This window comes from Ornithorhynchus anatinus, chromosome 19 (genome assembly GCF_004115215.2).
Source record: "Ornithorhynchus anatinus isolate Pmale09 chromosome 19, mOrnAna1.pri.v4, whole genome shotgun sequence".
Lineage (NCBI taxonomy): Eukaryota > Metazoa > Chordata > Mammalia > Monotremata > Ornithorhynchidae > Ornithorhynchus > Ornithorhynchus anatinus.
The window spans coordinates 27,845,016-27,869,066 of NC_041746.1; the positions used below are offsets into that span (position 1 = coordinate 27,845,016).

General features: G+C 40.5%; 1 protein-coding gene across 2 annotated transcripts in view; it reads right to left on the bottom strand.

Annotated features, from left to right (window-relative positions):
- The window catches only part of RNGTT (RNA guanylyltransferase and 5'-phosphatase), a 229,558-nt gene that overhangs the window by 149,520 nt on the left and 55,987 nt on the right, over positions 1 to 24,051 (bottom strand). For both annotated transcript variants that reach the window (XM_029047073.1, XM_029047074.1), the window contains exons 9-10: positions 22,186 to 22,321; positions 14,813 to 14,884 (exon numbers count right to left, since the gene is read on the bottom strand). In XM_029047073.1, coding sequence (XP_028902906.1) covers positions 14,813 to 14,884; positions 22,186 to 22,321 — 208 coding nt within the window. The remainder of the gene's footprint in view (positions 1 to 14,812; positions 14,885 to 22,185; positions 22,322 to 24,051) is intronic.

Sequence of the window (24,051 nt, forward strand, 5' to 3'; positions counted from 1 at the left end):
CACAATCTTAGTTATAAATCGTTCACAAGTTAGAAATTTGGTAAAATTGGGAAAACCCTTAAAATCCAGTTTACATTACCCCATGAAGGCTCAGCTCCAGACTGAAAACTCTTCTGTGAGGTCCTTTAAAAGCACTGAACCTGTACAATAAGGAGCATCTGCTTACATGTGTACAGTTAACAGTATCCATTTCTTTATATTTCTCAATAGTATTCTTTTTATGGGTTGCCCTTATGGCTGAATCCAATTATATTCCTATTTGTGCCTCTGTCTCCATTTTTAGTATGTTCAACTGACAGTACTTACTGAGCATCTGTGTAGAGTACTGTGCTAAATGCTTGGGAAAGTGCAGTAGTTAATTGACAGAATCCCTGCCCTCAAGGAAATTACAATCTAGCAGGGGGGTCTGACACTAAAATAAACTATAACTAATAGGGAGTTGGAAGGTGGCTGGGTGCTTAAGCAGTAGGGTATAAAAGTGCAAGAGGTGGCTGCGAGTACATAAGTGATACAGAAGTGCTGAGGAGGTAGTTGGAGGGATGAGACTGGAGGTAGCCTCCTGAAGGCGATTTCAGAAGGGCTTTGAAGCTGGGGAGAGCAGTAGTCTGGCAGCCATGAAGAATGTGAGGGAGTTCCAGAAAGGAGGAAGGGTTTGTGAAAGGGGTCAGAGGTGGGAAAGACTGGAAATGGGAGAGGTGTGAAGAGGAACAAAAAATGGGAGATAATAATAATTATAATAATGGTATTTGTTAAGCACCTATGTGCCAGGCGCTGTACAGTTGCGCTGGGGTAGATACAAGATGATTGGGTTGGACACAGTCCCTCTCCCACACAGGGCTCAGTCTTAATCCCCATTTTACAGACGAGGTTGCTGAGGGACAGAAAAGTGAAGTGACTTGCCCAAGGTCTCAAAGCAGAAAAGTGGTGGGACTGGAACCCAGGTCCTCTGGCTTCCAGGCTCGTGCTCTTTCCACCAGGCCACGCTGCTTCTCACAGCTTCTCTGTGAGATGCTGAATGGTAGAAGAGGGTGCCTAAGTAGGAGGGAGGGAGCTGAATGATTGCATTAAAGAAAATGGTCATGAAGTACTTCTTTTGATACAGAGGGGACTGGGTAATGATTGAAGGTAGCTGATTAGATGAAGAGGAAGGGGAGAATCCTGGACACACTGTGGCAGGAAAACCAGCAGAGAAAGTTAAGAGGAGTGTCAAGCATCAGTGAGCAATAAATTATTTATCCAATACCTGGAGTGTATCTAGAGTATTTGAGAAGCAAGCAGAAATATTTCAAGATGTACTGCCTACTACTGAGGATCTATAATGGGTGAAATAGTAAAACTGAATTGACACATACCCATAGTTGGACACAGTGAGTTCTCCTATAACATATATTTTTACTACATGTTTTAGATAGAATGTTACTGTAAAATTAAACATTCTTCCAACAACACACGACAACAATGCTCTACAACCTGATCAGTGAAAGGATAACCTGTTACATGTATGCATGTGGTATTAGTAAAAGAGCACATATCCTAACTTTTCCTTAGCATAAGGTTCTTCAAAATTGAAGCCCCTGAATTATAGGACTTTATGTACACCCGCCCCCCAAAAAAAGAATCAATATTAAACACATAAATAAACACATGCTGAAATGGCTAATGAGATGACATGACCAGGAAGGCTGAATGAAGGGTTCATCAGGAAAAAACCCTGGGAGAAGAGAATTATTAAGGAGGTTTTGAAAAGAGAAGACTAAAGAGGCAAAGCTGAGGAAAGAGGATGTTCCGGGTAAGGGAAAAGGGAAAAGAAGTGGAGGGACTGAGAGGAATGGAGAGTTACAAGACTTAACTGTGAAAGGCGAAGAGGACAAGCTGGTGTCTAGCAGGAGAAAAGAAGAGATAAGAAAGAGGGAGCTAGTTGGTAGAGAGCCTTGATGTTTGTGGTCAGAAGCTTTTGGTTAAAATGACAAAAAGAAAGCAAGTAATGCCCCCCTCCTAGAGGTCTCTGACGTGCAGAGGGATTTGCCAGGGTACTAACAGAGAATTGGTTATTCTGTTTCTAAGAAGTTCTAACTTTAAAATTTTTGAAAATACAACATATGTTGAGTACACCCACATCAGAGGTGCCCAGGAAAGTACACAAATTATTTATATATGTCAATGTGAAATATAGTTACTATTGAAAAATTCAAACACACATGCCCCACTGCATTTCCAAATCAAAATCTCTTCATAATCATGAATTTTACCAAATGACTCAGAAACGTATTTCCTGGCAACGTTCTTATTTTACAAACAAGAAAAAATTTGACAAATCTGTTATCTAGACCAGTGCCTATTAACATAAGAGGGTTCATTATAATAGTTATGTTCATAATCAATTATATAAGTCTTCACTCTAACCACCCCTGGCATGAAAAATATTTTAAGAGAAAGAAAATGAATAATTAAGATTTTTTTTTTAAGTAACACTACTTGTAAATCAACTGCTGTATATTTTTGGTCACTTGTGTAGTGAAAAATCTTGGAAATGTAAATTTTATTTCAGATCACAGATTTGTGGTTGTCACCTTCCTCATCTGTAAAATGGGCACCATTTATGCCTTGCTACCTCACAAAAACTCTGTGTGGACAAAGTGAGATAACTGATGCAAAATCACAACGGAACAGAAAAGTGCTAGGACAATTCAGGGCATTTCTGTCCAATGTTTCTCTATGATCTGGTAAAATAATTCATTTTTATGGCTTTTGCTGACACTCCTTAGATGCAAGGCAAGGCACAAGAAATCCATTACCAGAGCAACTTGTACAGGCAGAAAGATCAATAAATTTGAGAAGGGATTAGATAAGTTCATGGGTGATATGCCCATAATTGGTTATTAAAGCAAAAAAAATCAGAGGTGTTAGAAGGGTCAATAAGGGTTTAGTTAGATTCATGAGCGATATTTCCACAATAGGTTATTTAGAGAGAAGTCAGGGCCAGCTAACCTCTTCAACCGGGCTGAGGTATTTGGTTTCCCCACTGGCTCTTCAGTCTTTGTTTGGAGATAGTTTGGTAGGCTTGGATCTTCAGCCTTGGCATTTCACCACAGGTCATTCTAGTTAGTCAATATGGTACCAATGCTCAGATCTTAGCACTCAGTGCTCTGCACACAGTAAGTGCTAAATAAATTCGATTGAATCTTCCCTATATCTGTGATGTATATCTCTTATTCAGTAGGTGAAAGAATGAACTCGCAATTATGAAATGCTACCTGACACTTGTGCTGGACAAACTACCACTGACAAACTAGAGTTCTTCTCAGCAGATTACTGCTCCAGAGAACTAACTGCTGCCCTGGGTGAGGTAAAGGGCTCAATAGCCTGATTTGCCTTAGAATGATCGGACCTAATACACATGTTGTATAACATTTAACAAGCAGAAGAAAACCTAACAGGCAAAAACACATCTCTCATTGTTGCCAAGAAAATCCAAACACTTCAAAACAATCCAAAAATACAATGCCGTCCCCATTTCTAATTCACTACTCATACGGTTCATGTTTGGAAAGTAATACTATTTAGAACTCTCTTTGATGTCTGGCGCGGTAAACAGTTTGGAGTAAGATGGTGTTTCTCCAGTTGCCAGAGCCCTGGCATTTGTCAGCAGTTGTTAGGAAGGAACCTCACAAATTCAGGACTTTATTATCTATGTTAACATCAAGAAAGGAGAATGGGGAAAAATGACTATGGGGTAAAAGGAGGACGCTTGTTCTTTGACTTTCTTGATGACACTTCCTCTAATGCAGATTGAATCCTTTAGCCCCTTTGTGAATCTACATAAAATGTACTTGGGTTTCTGGCATTTCTCATGCAGGTGTTTGTGCTTTTGTGACTTGATGTCTAGCAATTTCTGCCTACAGACCTTCGCCAATTAGACTGCCAATGTCCTTGGCAGCAGGAATTGGGTCTTGTTCTTTCTTTGCAATTCCCAAAGTGCCTAGTACAGTGCTCTGGGTCCAGTGAGCCCCCAGTAAATACTCTGTTGCCTCACTCATTCTAAGACAGGTCAGAGTGAAATGGTGTTTAATTCAGTTTCATGCTTGAGAGCATCGCTTACTGGGTCGCTTCGACAGGAAAACTCTTGCCTGAATGCCTCGTTTCCCCCATCTACGAAACAGGGTTAATGCCCCATATAAAGGTCACTCAGGTCATTGGAGGAGATAATCAATGAAGTGGAAGTGACCTCACTGTAAAAATGAACCGAATCTGAGAAGTTTAATAAGTTGGAAAATATTTTAGTAAATGCATTAGGTGAGAAGGTGAAAATCGGTTTCCAAAATTGGACCTAGTTACAGGAAATTATCAACAGTCAAGTCCAACTATAAATTTAATAGGTTTTACATATAAATAAGTTTGAATTTATGAACAGTTCCCTGTTTCCACAGTAGTCTCTCTGATAAGAACTGAAATGAAAGACAGAGCATGCTATGAATGCTCTTTCCATCATTTTAGAATAATTTGAGAGAGACACAGACAGACAGACATAGCAGGTAATAGCATTTCAAGTGATTTTTGTGGGTGGGTATAAATTCCTGGGCTGGGTGATAACTGCAAGCCAAATCCATGACCAAGCGAAAGGCGGCATTCTTTATACCTACCAGAAAGGAAAACTCTCTCATATAAGCTCTCTAATGTTTTAGGACATAATAATTTACAGTGAAGAAACCTTGGGCAAATAAATCTATTTTCAAGAATTATTTCTACACTTAACGTTCCAATCGGCTGTCATAGAAACTTGGCCTGCTTTTAAAAATTGAGGGAGGAAATAGGGAGGAGAAAACCAAAGTATCCCCTTGCAATTTTATAATGAAAAATAGCTGCAATGTAACAGCCATATTCTTGACTCACAGGTAAGTAAAATGCCAACATGATTTCAATAATATTAATGCACGAATTGCCTATTGACTTTTTACTATCTCTCATTTCTTCTTTTTAATCAACTCCCACATATTACCTTAAGAATTTTCCAATGTGTTTCATCTAATTTTTTCAAGAAATGTACTATGCTACCCATTTAGGCTGAACAAACACTTCCAAAATTTCAAGTGCCATAAATAGGTAGAACGCTTATATTTCCAGCAATTTCTTAAATGAAAAGATGTCTGCAGTTCCTCAACAAAGAAGTAGATGGATGACAATTAATTCTAATATGCTTTTTGAGGCCAAACAAAGCTCCTGGGAATTTGTGAAGTTTCTCTGTTCATTCTTATTCACTGCCCAGGAAACAGATTTTAAAAAGAATTCAACAGAGTAAGAGATAAAGGCAGTATAGCAAAGACCACACAAAGCACTTAGAATATGATTTCATGTTTTAAGACAAAACAGTTGCCAATGAAACTTATAAAAAACTCTCCCCAAGAATATGACTTCATGTTTTGAGGCAAAAGAAATAGTTTTCAATGAAGCTTTAAAAAACTCTCCCTAAATTCTAAAATTGCAGCTGAAAATTCACAAAGTGGTGCCAAAACTGAGTGGGTGGGGTCTGAATCCACTGGGGGTTGGGAACGAGGCAGTTCCATGGCCAATCAAGAGGTGAAATCTTCAGACAAGGTAGTTTCTGCCTCAGTTTTGGACCTACTCAGGCCAGAACAGGCAGTACCAATGAGACAGGCGGAGCAGCATCTTCCTGGTGGTAGATAGAGAGCCACAGCAGTGAGGAATTAGAACAAACTAACTTCCCCTCTCCTTTTCTCTCCCTCTCTCTCTCCCCTTTTCTCCTGCTCTCTCCCTCTTCTTCCTTTCCACTTCCTTTTCTCCTCCTCCAATCCCCCACCACCCAGGAAAGGAAGAGGGGCCCAGAACTCTCAACCTTCTACTGCGCAGAACCTAGTCTATCCGCCCAGAGGCAGAGATAGATGACAGTTCTTCAAGAATGTGTAGATGTCATAGCCAAGAGCAGACAGTGGGGAAAAATCAGGGTTGGAAACCATGGAGACTAGTTTCTGAAGGAAATTCATTTTAAAAGGAAAAAACACTCCCCAAAAAATGAAAGGGTGCTGCAATTGGTCAGTCAAGTCAATTATATTTACTGAGCACTTCCTGTGTACTAAACACTTGGGAGAGTACAATATAAAAGACACATTCCCTGCTCACAACAAGCTTACAATCTAGAGGCAATTTTGGTGGCAATCATATTGGCCCTATTCACAAAGACACCCAAGTCAGGAAGCATAACAAATACTGTTTTCTTTCAATCCAATTAACATTTCAGTGTAACACTTCCCATATTTAAAAAGTAGGTTAAAAGACCCAAAGAAGAAAAGTAGCTCAGCAAGGGCCTCTTTTGCCCAGCTCTGACGATTAATTCATTGGAACTCTGAGTTTGCATCAGAGATACCAACTTTTCAATTTGAGAGCAGGGGTCCAAGGGGCCAGGGATTTTATGCGGTGGTTTTGAGTACTGAGAGGGGACAGGTTTCAAAAAAGCTAAGAGGCCTGGAAGCCACCATTTGAGGGCTTTTCAACCCTGATCAGAAACTTTCCAGGCTTGCCAGCTCAAACAGGTCAACAAACCTGAACTCCATCTGCACAGGGCCCCAGGGTTTATGAATTCATCTAATAACTAAGATGGGGGTGGGGGGATGTTCTCAAACAAAAGCTATTATAGGAAAAGCTACACCATTTTCAGTTTAGCCTTAAGAAACACACACTGAGTTTCTATTCTAGGGGTAAGCATTTTTAAGAAATTAAAACAAGAGGTTCTGCACATGACTTCTGGACAAATAAATTTATATAAATGAAATATAAGGTCATTAAAAATGGAAATAACCTTAACCAGAGTAAGGTGAGTACACGTCTACCAAAAGGCTATATAGTGGATCCCAACTTTAGAGAAAAGAAACACGTATTTGCTGGAGCTGTAAATGGATTGAAGAGTTTATGGTTTCTCTACATTAGACTTTTCCTCAGAGATTAGGCCTCCTAACAAAAAAGGTAGCCCAATAGTAACTGCTTTCAAAAGGAAAGTTAATATGTTCCTTTGACTCCAAATGAATTACTTCTAAGAAAGCATTAAGTTGTGGGAAAGCAAGGGTGGAAAATGAACATTGGTTACTCACACAAAATAAATTTAAAACATAAATTCTTCTGTTTAATAAATTAGTGTGACTTCAGTTCTTTCTCCCCAAGAACAATGCTCCTGAAAGCCATTTGAAGGCATTCAACATATTTACAAAAGTGAGTGCCAATTCAGTCACTTTTAAATTATATTCCCTAGACTGTTATTCTTAGTATTTAAATTTCTGAATTCCTCTTACTACTCGACTCCAACCTCTAAAGTTACCTTAAAACAATAACAAAAAGAAAGCGGGGTGGGGGGGAGGGGGTGTTAAAGTGTACTTCTGGTAGAGCTATTGTACTTTCTAGCTTACAGAAGAGCTAAATACGTACTGGAATATTTTATAGGTCTACAGTCCTCTTATTGAATCCCAGCAGATCAACAAATCACTTGCAGAAATACTAACATTTAACTTCATCCAACACCTAACAATTTACTCTGTGCAAGAGTCTGCCTTTTGATTTGAAGCAAATACATTCAGCAGGGTTTTTGCCAGAGGCAATTTGGTGTTACGCTCAACACTTGTTCATAAAATACAAAACCTAAAGCTATGGAATATAGCTCAATTAGCCTATTTGCATATGCATGGCAAGTCACGAAATGCCCTGGGTTTCTTTATCTTGAGACCTGGTAAAATATCATCTTGACTTAACGCCAGCTTGGACAACCAGAAGGGCAAACACCTAGGGGCTGCACAAGGGTGAATCTCTTACCCTACCGCGTAAGGCCCTTTGTAATCACAGCAGGCAATGCCACCCTCTTGTGGATTTCAAACCACTCGCTGGAGTGGGAGAAGCCGAGGAGAAGACTTAGATGCACCAAATGGTACCCCACGATGCCAACTCCTCAGGTGGGCCTCCTCTAGGCCCTTCGCCCTTCCACAGTAGCTTTGTATTAAGTTTTATACTTTGACAGGGGCTGTTAGTTTATGCTTTAGGTAGAACAGGAAGGCCGGGCTTTACTTTGAACTCGGGACAACGGACAGACCTACAAGAGATATGCTGAGGAGCCAGGATCCAGGAAGGTAGGAGAACAACAGCCAAAATGGATGGGAACCAAAAGAGGAAAACTTGCTGGCATAAGGCAACCATATTAACTTCGAAGGTGTAGAAAAAGGGAAACATAGTTACAAAATACATACACAAATACAATAGCAGAATGGTGGTAATGGATATTACTTAGCATTTATTGTGTACAGAGCACTGTTCTGAATTCTGGGAAAGAGTAGACAAGTGGGAATTGGACATGGACACCAATCATGCTTTTGATTTCTGCTTATTCAGTATGAGGGATGGACATGGACTCCATCCCTCATACTGAATAAGCAGAAATCAAAAGCATTTCTTCCAATGGGAGCTTGGTACAGTGAAAGGGTTAAACACACTAGACTAGACTCACGTAGCAGCTCAAGGCGCTCCAAAAAGTTAATTTTACACAATGTACACACAATATACAGTGCTTCTAATAATCTCATCCCTATTCCAAATTCCCAGTACTGTAAGCAAACAATATTCATAAATTCATTTCAAATAATATTTAGTTACAAGTTACTGGGTGAATCAAGCCTCTATTATGTTATAATCTTCTGTGATTTTATGATTTAAATAATTGCTCCAGAAATATTTTATTTGCATGTGTTTGCTGAAACTTTTTTTAGATCTTATTTCCTATGTTGCAAAATGAACCTCCTTGATTAATCTGAAAAAAAATTTTTTTTTTGAGCCAGGCCAACAGCAGCTTTAAAGAAATCTTAAAAAATCTATTTCTGGCCAGGGTTAGGCTAGCTGAATTAGGTGACTGGTCAGTTGTGCAGTTTGAGGCACTGCAGCAGGACTCACAGAGTGTGTCTGAGCGTGGAGAAGCAGCCTGGCCCAGTGGGAGTCACAGGCCTGGGAGTCAGAGGGACCTGGGTTCTTTTCCTTCCTCCCACTGGACTCTCACCCAGAACTAGCTCTTGCTTCAATTCACCAACTCAACAGGAACAGACAAAAACAAAGGACACCTTCATTGTTTACATCTCTAAAAAAATCTAAACCACTTTATTAGGTTCACCACACACTGACTCTAGCACTTCCCTCCAGGGAAATAAGCACATCTCAGTCTCACTGGAACCTCTCTGACTCTCAGAAATTCTCAAGGGGGTGTTAGATGCTTGAAAAAAAAACCAGCATGGACTGGTCTAGCAGCCAAATCAGAGCCATTCTCCAACTTGGGTTCAGCAGAGTTCATTATAGGCACGGAACATATCTACTAACTCTTCAGCAGAGTTCATTATAGGCACGGAACATATCTACTAACTCTGTTGTACTGAACTCTCCCAAGTGCTTAGTACAGCAAACAGTAAGTAAGCTAAAAATACCACTGATTGATTAATTAATTGACTGAATCCTGGGAGGTTTTTTCCGCGCATCCAATGCCACTCTAAAACTTGGGAGTCTCACTGACCCCTGGGTGATGGGTTTAAAGCAGCAGTTTACAGCAGTTTTCATATAATGCTTCTCTGGATTATCTGGGTCATCATTTATACAAATCAACCCAAACCCCAACAGCATATACAGAGTTCTAAAAAATATAAAATCAGAAGGCTTTTGGCCCTTTGGAGTCATTTTTTTTAAAAAAATGTAAAACTGATTAAACAGTGTGGAAAAAAAAAACAAATTTTGAAGTATGAATCCAAAAATTGAAAGAAAATAAAATATCTAGGTATGCTTGAAAATGTCATGATATGATAGCTCAAGTGTGAAAAACAAGGCATCTGGTCTGGAGGCAAGTCTGAATCAAGAGAGCCGCCTGGTCTCCTAGAAAGGAAAATAGAAAAACAAATTCCTTGCAAAATAGAATAAGTGCCATAAATTCTGAAAAACCTTTTTAAGATGAAAACAGCTGTCTTCCTGTCAGGCTGATTCAAATGTTAAAAACAGAGGCTTAGGTTACAGGCTCCTATGTGAGTTTTCCCTTCCTGGTTCAATAATATATGCTCTTTTACCAATATTAAATTTTTAAAAACCAGCTGTAAACTCAATTCGGATTACCAGGTGCAGAGAGGCCCTTCCTCATTGCCAGCGCACATACACTATGGTCCTGTGCACTCAGACACACAGATATTTCTGGTACAGAAGACGTGTTCTCACCGTCAGCAGCCTAGTGGGAAGAACAGTGGAAAACAGGAGAGCTAAGGGTTCTACTCCCAGCTCTGCCCCTGCCCTGCAGTGTGAGCTTGAGCAAGTCTCTCAGTTTTGTCATCTCTCCATCAACTAATCAACCAAGGGTATTTAAGCGCTCACTATGTACAGAGTACTGTACTATGCCCCTCGAAGAGTACAACAAGAGTTGGTAGGCAAAGAAGCTAATTCCTTTCACCTTAGATTTGTGAAACCTTGGGGACAGGGACCATCTCTGCATTATATTGCATCTACTCCAGTGCTTAATATTTAATAAGCATTTGATCAACCTCATCAACATAAGGGATTGGAGATGGGGAGTAGCCTTTTCTTCTCTTATACTGGGTTGGCTCTCTGACTGTCTCTGCAAAGGGGCAGAGCTTTCTCTAGGCTGACAAATGTGTAGCCGACACAAGTTGTGTTGTTGCCCGCTCTGTGGTGCTTAGGGTTCCGGATCAGACCAGCACGTAAACTCCGAGCTCAGATTTAAGCCTGGATGTTGGGAAAATGCAAACCTGGGAGAGGTAGGGCTTGGAGGGCCAAGGTGGGGGGGAAAGGGAGATATCTCTTGACCACTTTGAGGAAAATAATAATAATAACAATAGTAATTATGGCACTTATTAAGTGCTTATTATGTGCCAAGCACTGTTCTAAGCACTGGGGTAGATACGTGGTAATTAGGTTGGACACAGTCCCAGTCCCACAGAGGGCTCACGCTCTTAATCCCCACTTTACAGATGAGGTAACTGAGGCCCAGAGAAGTGAAGTGAGTGGCCCAAGGTCACACAGCAGAGATGTGGCCGGAACCACGACCCTCTGACTCCCAGCCCCACGCTCTATCCGCTAAGCCATGCTGCTTCTCCAATATCCATCCACTCCTCAGGAACATCCAGAATGCCAGGCCCACATGTTCAGTCTTCTGTCTGACATAAAGAATCACTTCCTCTGATTTTTTCCCATGAAATCGCCATTTCAAAATAAAGTTTGGATCCGAAAAGACAGTCATGAGATCTCGGGAAAACTTTATATTGTCGTTCTGGGTCGAGGGAAGTTATCAGTTCCCAGAGGTTAGCTGGGACCCATTCTGGTTAGTAGCTACCTGGGAGGAAAGAAATCATCTTCACCCTTTCTGTAGCTGTTCGTTCTTCGACAGACTTGACAAGTTACATACAGGGAACAAGACAAAGTGTTAATAAGAAAAATGAACACAGGGCATTGCAGGCATGCTGAGCACTTCAAGAAGTCAGTCCATTTTAACATCACAGAAAATTTTCACCATCCTGTCTCTCGGTCAAAGTGGTGATGCACCTTGACAGTAACACTGGAAGCCTGACAAAATAAGAGGTGGGTGCCGTGAATCATATTTCAAATTTTTGTTAAAAATTTTACTTGTTATAGACCTGCCCAATTTCCTTCAGGGATGCAGTCATTTGCACATCTGAAATTTTGCATTTTCACTGTCCCAGAGTCATACAGCAAAAATCTTAGGTTATATTTAATACTGTACTTTATTGTGACTGAAAATAATGTTACATTACTTGAGGTACACAAAAATCGTACAAAACGACGAACCGATCAGAATAAATAATACCTTCACAGAACTTTGGAGACAGTCTCTTAAAAAACAAAAACTGCAACAATACTATGAAATAAAAATAAAGAAAACTATATTTTTTTTTCCACTTTCAATATACGTAGTTTTGTACTGGGTTTGACCATGAGAGACCATGTTTTATAAAAACAGCTTTAATAGACTATGATCACATGTCCAGAATGGGGCAGGATGGTCTCAAAAAGCAGGATTTCATCCCAGTGCCCACAGAGAGGTGGTCAGGGAAGAGAAGGGGAGAGAGGCAGCAGGACTGCTACAGTCCGGCATGGGCATTCATCCATTCAATCACATTTATTGCGCGCTTACTGTGTGCAGAGCACTGTACTAAGCGCTTGGGAGAGTACAACATTCCCTGCTCATGACAAGCCTACAGTCTAGAGGCGACACCATCATTACTGCTAGCAGGGACTCTGGCTCTACCTATCTACCCTGAATTGTGCCACTGACCAGCTGCCACTGCCCGGCCCAAGACGGGTTCGTTGAGCCGGGCCTGTCACCAGTGCGGCCAAAAGTGCTAAAGCCAGTGCCGTCACCCAAAAGAGTCACGCCAGCGATCGTGGTGGCTGCTCTAATTCAACTGAGCCAATACCAGTCCGGGCTACTGAGGCCACTGCCACCACCCTTTAGTGATCTCCCTCTAGACTGCAAGCTCGTCGTGGGCAGGGAATGTCGTATTGTACTCTCCCAAGCGCTTAGTATGGTGCTTTGCACACAGTAAGCGCTCAATAAATAAGCCTGAATGAACGAAAGTGATGTGGAGGCCACCAAACACTTCAGAAAAGATGACTATCCGTGCCTCCACCAACAAAAACACACACAGATGCACACACACTCCTTCCCCTTTCTTCCTCTTTCTCTGCCTCCCCTCACCTTTATACTGTTCCCTCCCATTTAAGTTTCATTCCTACAGGACCTGGTCCCATCCAGCCAACAACCAGTCCCACAACTATTATTTTAGGTGCTTACTCTTATATTTTCAAATGTATTTTTGTATCTACCCGACTTTTAACCATCAGCTAAACCACAGGGCTGCAGTTAGACCTCTGAGATGCTAAAGGCAAGGTAATCACTGAGATCTGGGTCTTGGAGCAAAAAAAAGGAAGCAAAAAGAGACCTAAATAATCTATAGTTGGCAATAACAAACCCTTGCAAATAAGTGATTCTCTCCCTCCCTCTTCTTAATTAGCAATGTCAACAGAATGCTCATTATCTCCCTTAGCTAGTTTAAGATTTCTATTTAAAATTATAACATTCGGTATTCCATTGACAACCTTTCATCTAACACTTTAAATTTTTATTACACTGTGCATCATCCCTGCAAGGTAGAGGAATGGCAATTATCATTATCCCCATTTTATAAATACGGAGTGAAAGCACAGATGTTAAATGACTTGTAAAAGGTCACAGATTAAAAGGAGCCAAGGAATGAACAGAAACTATGTTTCTTGACTCTTAAAACTGTATCTGCTCAGTTCAGGAAGAGAATATTTTCACAGAAAATTTCTCATAGGAAATTTCTGTTTTGGTTTGAATCAATTTCTTATGGCATTTGTTAAGTATATACTATGTGCCAAGCACCATACTAAGCACTGGGGTAGATACAAGATAATCAGATTGGACTCAATCCATGTCCCACATGGGGCTCACAGTCTAAATCCTCATTTTAAAGATGAAGTATCTGAGCCCCAGAGAAGTTTAGCGACAAGTGGCAGAGCCAGGATTAGAACCCAGATCCTTCTGACTCCCAGGACCATGCTCTAAGCACTTAGACTAAGCTGTTTCTCATTTCAAGAGAAACTCAACGTTACATACAAATCTAATGGTATAACAGCAAGGACTATGCTGTCGACAAGACAGGCACTGTGGGGTTATACGCTACTAACCCATGACTTTGTACACTCCAGAAATCATCTTCTTCAAATGCCCGTCATTTCCAACCCTTTCCACGTCCCATCTTTTGTCATAAATTCATTCTGGTATGTGTATCCATAGAGTTTTCTTGGTACAGATACCGAAGTAGTTTACCATTACCTTCTTCCATGCAGTAAAACCCTGAGTCTCTGCCGTTGTCTTTGATCAACATTTTGATCACTTGATCATCTGCCTCTGATTCTTTCCCACGCCGCTGCTGCCCAGCATAGAAGAATCGACCTCGACGCTTCGGCTTAAACTTTTCCATTATGGGTTACCCTATATGGCATAGCTCTAAGTTTCATCAGCGAACGCAAACTCTCCTGCCACGATAGGTCGTCGATTCATGGGAGACATTTTAGTGCCACTCTATCTAGTGGAATGACAGCTAGGAATCCAAGCATTCTCAAATCTCAGCCCCTCACCCTTGCCACCCTGGGGTAGGATGAGAGAGGGAGCACCCGTCCCATTTCAGTCTCCAGAATCCAGGCAGACGGCAGGCAACATGGAGCCGGTGACGCCCACAAATAGTACTTGACACCTGGAAAGATTCCCGGGACAACTAAGATGTACAATCTTTCAGAAGGAATTATATTGGTGCAATCCACCTAACACTTGGGGCTGAAATGTGACAAATCACCCTAACATTAGCTGGCTATATGTCAGTTAATGTTACTGTTAAGGTGCCTCTAATTTCCCTGAAATTTTTTTACACTGCCCATAAGCTTGCCCTATGCAGACATGGCCCTAATCTATTATTCCATTTAAGAATTCACTGGAATAAAAAACTCTTTGGTCCTACTTAATGCTACAGAAAGGATGCCAACACTCTTTCACAGTTCAAGTTAAATACAAATTCTTTTTTTTTCCTTCAATTGGGCAAACTATGGAAGTTTCTTGATAGATCTGTCCTCTGCAAAACTTGCAGGGAACTCAGCTAAATTTATGTCCTTCTCCTCCAGATTGAAATATGAGAAGAGAGCAATATTCATTCTACTGAGAAGTCAAGTAAAAACAAAAAGTACTTACGTTGAATTTGATTATGTCGTATATCAGATATCGAGGCACGACCTGTCCATTTACCTTGTCGACAATCATTTCCTTTAAAAGAACAAAATGATGCCCATGAGTTTCTTCATCACTTTACACCTGTGCTCTAATGAGTTTTATATACGGAACAAATCTCACCTTCTCAATCAACTCCATCACTAAAATTAATTTTGAAACTAGTGCTGCTAGAGGGAAGGATTTGTCAAATTTCTCTTTTTAAATGAATTTTTTTGTGAGGTTTTAAAATAACTGCCATGGATATATGTTCCAATAAAAAAAATCTGAACAAAACCTGTTTTTAGGAGAGCAAATCTGAATTATCCATTCTCCTTGAACCATTCTCCTCACCTCACAAAAACGGACAGCTGAAAACTCATTTTTGTTTTTTAAATTCTGAACTTTTGATTTTCTGATTCACTCTTTCATTATGATCTAATATAAACCCAACAGCAGGGACAATCAGCTTTCTAGTATATTTTACGACTTTGGTGGGGTGTGAGTACGTGCGCATGTTTGTGTAGATATAAGAATATATTAATGACCATTTGCAATGCTTTCGTGACTCTACACCTCAGCTTTGAGATTTTTCCTGAAAAGTTTATACTAGACAATCCCAAGACCAAATAAAAAAAGAAGGGCATTTGAGATAATGATCTAACACTGGCTCACTTTGGACTTAGAGCTTTCTTAAAAGTCAACACTCTGAAAGGATAAATATTGTTCAACATAATCAATCCACCTGCTGATAGGTACAGATTTCTGAAGTAGGGAAGAATGCACGATGAAGAAAGAGGGTTGCTGCCCAAAGGGGACTCTTCAGGGGTCGGGACTCAACAGAGTCACCCATGACAATGCTAAGAGAAGACCATGTTGGAACCACTTCCTACCAACCTAGTTGCCCAGGTGCAACCTTAACAATAGATGACAACTGGGTAGTCACTCATCTCCATAAGTGAGGAATATAAATGGAGTTGGCAATTCACTCAGTACAGGTACAAATACATTCCTACTGAACACAGTAAAAAGATTAGTGCCTCTAAAAAAAAAAACAAACCAAAAAAAAAACTTCACCATGAACAAGAAGAAAATGTTTTCATAACACTTGACATATAAAATTAGCAGAATAAACCTTTTCATGTATTTCAAACATTTTATCACACCCCTTCAAATGTACCATAGGCAGCACGGTTTAGTGGAAAGAGCAAGGGCTTAGGAGTCAGAGGATATGGGTTCTAATCCCAGCTCTGCCACTTGTCTGCTGTGTGACCTTGGGCAAGCCACTTAACTTCTCTGCGCCTCAGTTACCTCATCTGTAAAATGGGGATGAAGACTGTGAGCCCCAAGTAGGACAATCTGATCACCTTGTATCTACCCCTGCACTTAGAACAGTGCTTGGCACATAGCAAGCACTTAACAAATACCATCGTTCTTATTATTACTACCTAAGTGCTGTGGGACTGAGGGAGAGGTGAATAAAGTGCACCAATCCAAGTGCAAGGGTGACACAGAAGGGAGTGGGAAAAGAGGAAATGAGGGCTTAGTTAGGGAAGAAGCTGAGGAATTTAACCCACTCAAGTCTGAACTGTCTATTTTGAATTGACCCTACCGCTTAACTCAGTGTCCAGCACATGGTAAGTGCTTAATAAACTCCTTAACTAACTGAAGAAAGAACCACCTAGGGCACGGCTCAAGGTGGACAGATCTAAAAGGAATCCTAAAAAATAGCTGCCTAAAGTGGACAGCTAAGGCTGCAGCAGTTACCAAGGCAACTGCCTTCTGCGTTACGACACTACAGCACAGCATCGGCACTAGGCTGTGGTCAATTCAGCCGCTAAACAGATCCTTGGCATTTAAAAAGCACTCCTTTGCGTGCACTTCACACTGTGCTGCACCTCTGCCCATCTATTTGTTCAGTGTATTGCTTAAGTCACTAACTGATTAAGGTGATATTATACAATCAATTCCTGGAGACTCTCGATCATGAAATCTCAGGACGGAAGCTCATCCATCCTTATCAGGGGACACCATCTCCATCACCAAGTTCCTAGAGGATAAGGAGATTCCCTCAGCCCTCAATTCTGAGCTCTCTTTCATCACAGTGGGTGTTCAATAAATACTATTGATCCACTGATTCCACTGCCTCCCTCCTCTAAACTGGGGTTTCCTTTAATTCTTTTCCAGGGGGATTTACTAGAAGTACTTAAATATTAAACCCCTCTTTTACATTTCATCTTCCTTTTTTCCTTTCACACTTCCCCGTTTCATCTCACACGATTTCATATTCTGATTTTGCCTCTCTACAGCTTATTTCTCTCCAATTACTTCTTCACACATGCATTTGGTACAACCTATGCATTTTTATTTCTTCACTGAAATTTTCTTTTCTTCCCTAGAGGGAAATCTTCCCTGTGTGGTGAGCAGACCTGCCATCCTGAATGGGGAGTTATGTGGCTGCAAAGTACTATCACCCTAAGGCAGCTAAATCTAATTAATTCAATGTTTGATTCCTCCATCTTGCTCACTACCACCAAACTGTCATTTCTCTTCTGCCTCCCCGAAAGGATGAAGGGAGAAAATTTCTCTCATGTGGGAAGGGCTGTCTATCATCTCTCTTGTTTTAACAGAATATCAACTACTTAGTGTAGTGCATCAAAGGATTGGACAAAGGGTTAATCCTATTTCCACCTTCACATCCCTTGACCTTTTGGATGCATCGGCATATTTCCCAGGCATTGTCAGAACAGGTCTCTGGAGCTGATGTGCTCGTGCAATGAACCTCTTCTGCTTAATAATGTCACTCAACAATTCAATCCCCTTCTTTACGTGCTCCTGGCCCAGACTCCACAATCACAATTCAATCTCTTTCTCAGTGTCCCCAGGTTTAAGGCCAGGTAAAAATACCTTTTAAACCTGTATAGCGAAGTCATAAGAAATAAAATATATTCATTTAAATATCTCCAGTGACCATGGCAGTTTCAAGGTGGAGAATGAATTTAGGCTGCAGGGAAATACAGTGAACACAATCTGGGCCCTCTCCCTGTTTTTTGAGGCTTGTTTTTGCTAAATTTCTCCCTTATTTTTAAAAGGTGCATCTTTCCACATTGAAAACTAGGAAGTCAAATGTAAGTCAGTTGGTTTTAATAAGGTAAAGGCAGAGTTTACTGCTATGCAATTCAAATTTGCTTCACAACAGCTCATTAGTCTTAGACAGTAGTCTAGCAAGACTAGACTGCACACTCCTTGTGAGGACTGTGTCTACCAATGCTTTTATATTGTACTCTCACAAGAGTTTAGTACAGTGCTCTGCATATAGTAAGCACTCAATAAACGCCAATGATTGATCGTTGATTAGTCACCTGCTACGTGACTCCAACTGGAATCCAACTAGAATTCTCGACTAGCTATCATTGATGTGGCCCTAAAAGATATATGGCTGGTGACTACTCAGAACTCACCCCCCATGCTGTCTTGATACGATCAACTTTCAGTTGATTAAATGGGACTGGGCCAGGATTTAATCTAGTCATTGCTTCAATATCCCAAGAGATTACAAGGGTTTTCAGGGCTAGTGATGTTTTAAAAAGATCTGTGATATTGAACGGCACAATTATTAAACATTATTCCATCAATCCATTTCATTGACTATTCCAGTCAGCAGGTCCAATGCACTCAAATTACCTTAATTTGAGGGGAAAACGACCTCTTGCCTGAAATAGCAGATAATTGGGGCATGTGTGATTTTTCTGACCTAGATTACTCTGGAATTATATCAAATTTTCACTGGTATTGTCGATCTGGTTTCTGTGTTAGCTGAGGTTAGCTCAGTTTTGCTAGCTCAGTATCATAATATCGTTTATCAGTGAACTTGACCATCGGCGGCAAGATGCAACCTATGCTGCTGCCACTTGGCAATGGCAAAATTCATAAATGTTAACCATGCTCACCTAATCAGGAGCTGTAATAGTTTTCTTTCGCTACCAATTTTCCTGGAAGCAAAGTTATTACGATATGAAGCTTTATCACTTCTTATTTGAAATATGCTCCAAAGGTTCTTAAAACTATCCAAAATAATTAGCCTTTTTTCCCTTTTCAATTCCTTTTTGACTTTGAAAAAAAAAAATCCTTAGTTTTGTTAAATTGTTAAGTTTCATGTGGTCTAAACCCATCTTTGCCAAACTGGGGATTCTACTAATCCCAGGGCATCTTAAAAGCTAACAGATATACACCCCCATACACACATACCTTTTTTATGTATGGGGTTTGAGGGGTTTGTGGGGGGGTGGGGGCGGTGGCAAGGGGTAGAGATCAGACAAACAGTTGGGAGAGTGCAATGGAGTTAGTAAGCATGATCCCTGCTTTCAAGGAGCTTACAATTTAGCAGGGGAGACATATACTAAAATAAATTATAAGTAGAGGGCAGGGATTCCCTATCTGCCCAATCTCCAATTTCACGTCAGAGTGGAGGGAGAAGGGAGAAAAGCTGGCAGTGAATGAGCTCATGCAAACAAGGATATCTTTTTGAAAGATGGGGACTTCACAAATAATGTTCTGCTAAAATGGGATTTTAGCTTAATAAAAGTGTCAGGGGGACACACGATGGATTATTATTATTATACAGGATTAAATTCTAATGACATACTCTGCTCCTAGATTTTGCTTTCTAACTACTGACTTCATTCTGGAAACTTGAAGATTAAAAAGTAAATTCCAATCACTGATTCATTTCACGTAAAATGGTGAATTTAATTAATCCCTTATTTTCACATCTTTGGGGGTTAAGGCGGCAATTTGGCAGATCATTACAAAAACAGCAAAGCTCAAGAGGCGACAGCCAGACAATTTAAGAAATTTAAGTTTACTCAGATTTGGAATGTTACAGGAACAGTTTGCTAATGAATAGATAGAAGAGAACTAGAGGACAATCTGAAGTTAATAAAGCCCTGGTAGAAAACAGTATTTCAAAGGGGGGAGGAGGGAAACCAAAATTCTAGAGGTCAACTTTAAGATGATTACAAGAAAATTCCATTACAATGAAATTACTTTAAAGCCCTGTGCATTTGGATGTAATGGGCTTTCACCTGCACTATTATCTAACATTTTCTACAGCATGGAAAACGGGGGTGCTGACAGGAAGTTGGGTGACTGGCCAACGGTAGTCTCAGAACTGGCCAACCACTCGTCGATGCAATACTTTTTAGATTATAATTTATCACAAAGAAAACTCTGCTCCGCTTAGCCACAGTGCCCTATCCGTCTTGGGTTTGTAAAACTGTCCTTATCTTTAACAGACTTGCTTGATGTAATACTGGAAATAATAGTTCCATTTCTGCTTAGTGAAATAAAGCTTGTATCTTTCATTTTAAATTGTTTCCATTTGCTTTGTTTCCTTTTTCATGCTACCAGAGGTGCAGATCTCACTGGGGATAGTAGGCTGAGTGGACCTGGATGGGGCCCTTTGCCAGGGTCATCACTAATGAAGCGCAGGGCCTGGGTATGTGTGGCTTTTTTTTTTTTTTAGTGTGGAGGAGGATGAAGGGAGAGGATTTTTAGTGGAAGGGACAAGCAGAATGGGGTTTCGTTGTTACTGTTAATGGGAGAAGGAGCATGGACTAATTGTGACATTTGTTAAGCGTTTACTAGGTGCCACGCACTGTAAAAAGTGCTGCGGTAGATTCAAGATAATCAGGTTGGACATCGTCCCTTCATGGGGATCACAGTCAAAGAACATAGGCCTGGGAATAGGAGCTCCGGTTTCTAATCCTGTCACCAACTGCTACCAGACCTTGGGCGAGTCATGCCTGGCCTCAGTTTTCTCATCTGTAAAAATGGGAATAAGATACCTTTTCTCCCTTCCCCTTAATCTGTGAGCCCCATGGCGGGTAGGGACTATCTAGATCTGTTTATATTGCACCTACCCCAACATGTGGTACCAGTATTTACCATATAAGTGCTTCAACAAATTCATGCACTTAAGTAAGCAATTAATGAATGGGTCCGGAAAAACCCAGTTTGGGGTTTTTTCAGCCTTTAGAGATATGGGATGAGGAAGACTGGAAATCCAGTCTCAAAGCTGAGAGGCCTCCGCATTGTGTAGCATGAGCTTTTCTCACCATAGGCTCATCAGGAACACACCTCTTGCATGAGAAGAGATCTGAGTGTTTTATACTGAGAAAATATATTCCCCAATTTCAACTATTCGAATAAACCCAACGTAACATATATCGGACATATTGAACATAACAGGCATACCACAATGGTAAAAAAAAAAAACCACAAAAAAATATATTTCTCAAATTTGAAATTAATGCCATTAACATAAATGACAAAATACAATTTTGCAAGAATTGGAATAAAATAAATTCCATGAGCTTCTGTTACTTATAAATGTTCATACTTGAAAATATATTGTGAGGCCCGTAATTTATGGAAAAGAGTACATGATCCAAAGGTATAATTTCAGTTCACTGCAATCTAGCTAACCAGTATGGCTTTAATCTTATTTGTCATTCCAGTATTTACAAAAAAAAATGAGAAAATAATTCTTCTTTCTATGCATCGTTTTCTAGCAATGCAGTGTTTATAAGTATTAATCCATTTGAACAACATTTCACAAAACTTCTAAATTGTGTGGCCTCACAATATTTCATTTTAGATTGCTTTACAAAATATCTCCAAATTTAGAAGAAAAAACCCACTCAGCTATGATACAGTTTCAGATTTACATTAAACTTTCATTCAAACAGAACTGCATCCTTAAATCAAATAAATGATAATTTTCCCATTTCTAGAAAAATCTCAACTGGGGAACCAAATGTAATAACTTCTTATAAAATCTATAGCTGAATGTTAACAAAGAATCGGGCAAAATGGTTAAACATCCAAAGAAAGTAACATTAGCAATAAACAGTAATTAAAATCATCTGACAAATGAGAATTCCCCAAGAAACTAGGATCTTTTTCAACTAGAATTAATTTTTAACACAGAAAGAAAAAATAAGATGATTAAGACATTCTTGTTCCCTTTTCCTGTTACTAATATTAGCGAGACAAAGATGAATAAGAAATTCCATTAAACTCCCTTTCAATCTCTTCACTACCTTTCTTCCCTGAGGATACCATCTCAAACACCACATGTTCAGTTATAAAGGTTTAGTTAGCAGCTCCATCTTCGGCAGTCATTACAACTGCTGCAAGGATAAGATGACAGGAAATGAACTACAGAGACTGTCATACAGGGAACCATCAAAGACTGAATGTACTGAGTCTAGATTCATTAAGAGACTAAAGGTTTAATGCAGCTATTTAATATATGGAAAATGGCCCCGTTTCAAGAGAAATAATATGCGCCTTACCCCATCCAAGAGCGTGTTTGATAAATGGATGCGAAGATCTTTACGAAATGGAAATTCCAGGCTTGAAACATGAAACACTGAGTTATCTCTATCGATCATAAAAACTTCATTTGTGCCATCAATCAGCATCATATATCTGCAAAGAAAGCATGAAAGTGTATTTGTAGAATATTTTTATCTTTCTAGCTAATAATCCAAAAAAGTAACAATGACCCGATGACTACATATTTTGCATTTAAGAGAGTCTTAAGAACCACTGGTTCAATGGCTATTTGGTGTTGGTAAATTTTTTGCATTTGTCCACTTACAAAATTACTGTTTTGAAGAACTACAAGGTTAATTTCAATTCCAAGCTCCTTAAGCAAGTTATCTACATCCACTGTCTCAGGTTCCATCCTTCCAATTCTCTTCTTGACCCTCTCCAATCTGGCTTGCATCCCCATCACTCCACAGAAACCACCCTCTAATAGTCACAAATGATCTTCTTGCAAATCAACAGCCTCTACTCCATCCCAATCCTCCTTGACCTCTCAGCTGCCTTGGACACTGTAGACCACACCCTTCTCCTGGATATATCATTCAACTTTGCCTTCACTGACACTGTCCTCTCCTGGTTCTCCTATCTCCCTGTCCACTTAGTCTCTTTCATGGGCTCCTCTTCCACTTCCCACCCCCTAACTTTGGGAGTCCCTCAAGGTTCAGTTCTGGGTCCCCACTATTTTCCATCTACTCCATCTCCAACCCACTCCCCTGGAGAACTAATTCGCTCCATGACTTCAATTATCACCTCTAGGCGAATGATACCCCAATCTACATACCCAGTCCTGATCTCCCTCTCTGTTATCTCACACTTCCTCCTGCCTTTGAGACATCTCCACTTGAATGTCCCACTGACAACTCAAACTTAACATATCCAAAACAAAACTTCTATCTTTCCCACCCAAACCCTGTCCTCCCTGTGATCTTCCCACGACTGAGAAGGCCCTATCATCTTTCCTGGCTCACAAGCCCATAACCTTGGCTTTATTCTTGACTCTTCTCTCATTCAACCCATATTAGTCTCACCTATCACTAAAACCTGCTGGTTTAACCTTCACAAATTGCTAAAATCCACCCTTTCCTCTCCATCCAAATTGCTACCACATTAATCCAAGCATTTGCCAAGAGCCAAGCATCAGAGAAGCAGCGTGGCTCAGTGGAAAGAGCACGGGCTTTGGAGTCAGGGCTCATGAGTTCGAATCCCAGCTCTGCCACTTGTCAGCTGTGTGACTGTGGGCAAGTCACTTAACTTCTCTGTGCCTCAGTTCCCTCATCTGTAAAATGGGGATTAAGACTGTGAGCCCCACCTGGGACAACCTGATTCCCCTATGTCTACCCCAGCGCTTAGAACAGTGCTCGGCACATAGTAAGCACTTAACAAATACCAACATTATTATTATTATCATCATTTATCCTATCCAACCTTGATTACAGTATTAGCCTCCTTGCTGACCTCCCTGCCTCCTGTCTCTCCCCACTCCAGTCCTTACTTCACTCTGCTGCCCAAATCATTCAGTCCATGTTCCCCCACTCTTCAAGATCCTTCAGTGGTTACGCATCCATCTCTTTATCAAACAGAAACCCCTTACCATTGGCTTTAAAGCACTCAATCATCTTGGGCCCCCTCCTATCTTCCATCGCTGCTCTCCTACTATAACCCAGCCTGCCCACTTTGCTCCTCCAATGCCAACCTAGTCACTGCACTTCGATCTTGTCTCTCTTGCCGCCGACCTCTAGTCCACATCCTGCCTCTGGCCTGGAACTCCCTCCCTCTTAATATCTGACAGACAATTACTCTCCCACCTTCAAAGCCTCATTGAAGGGACA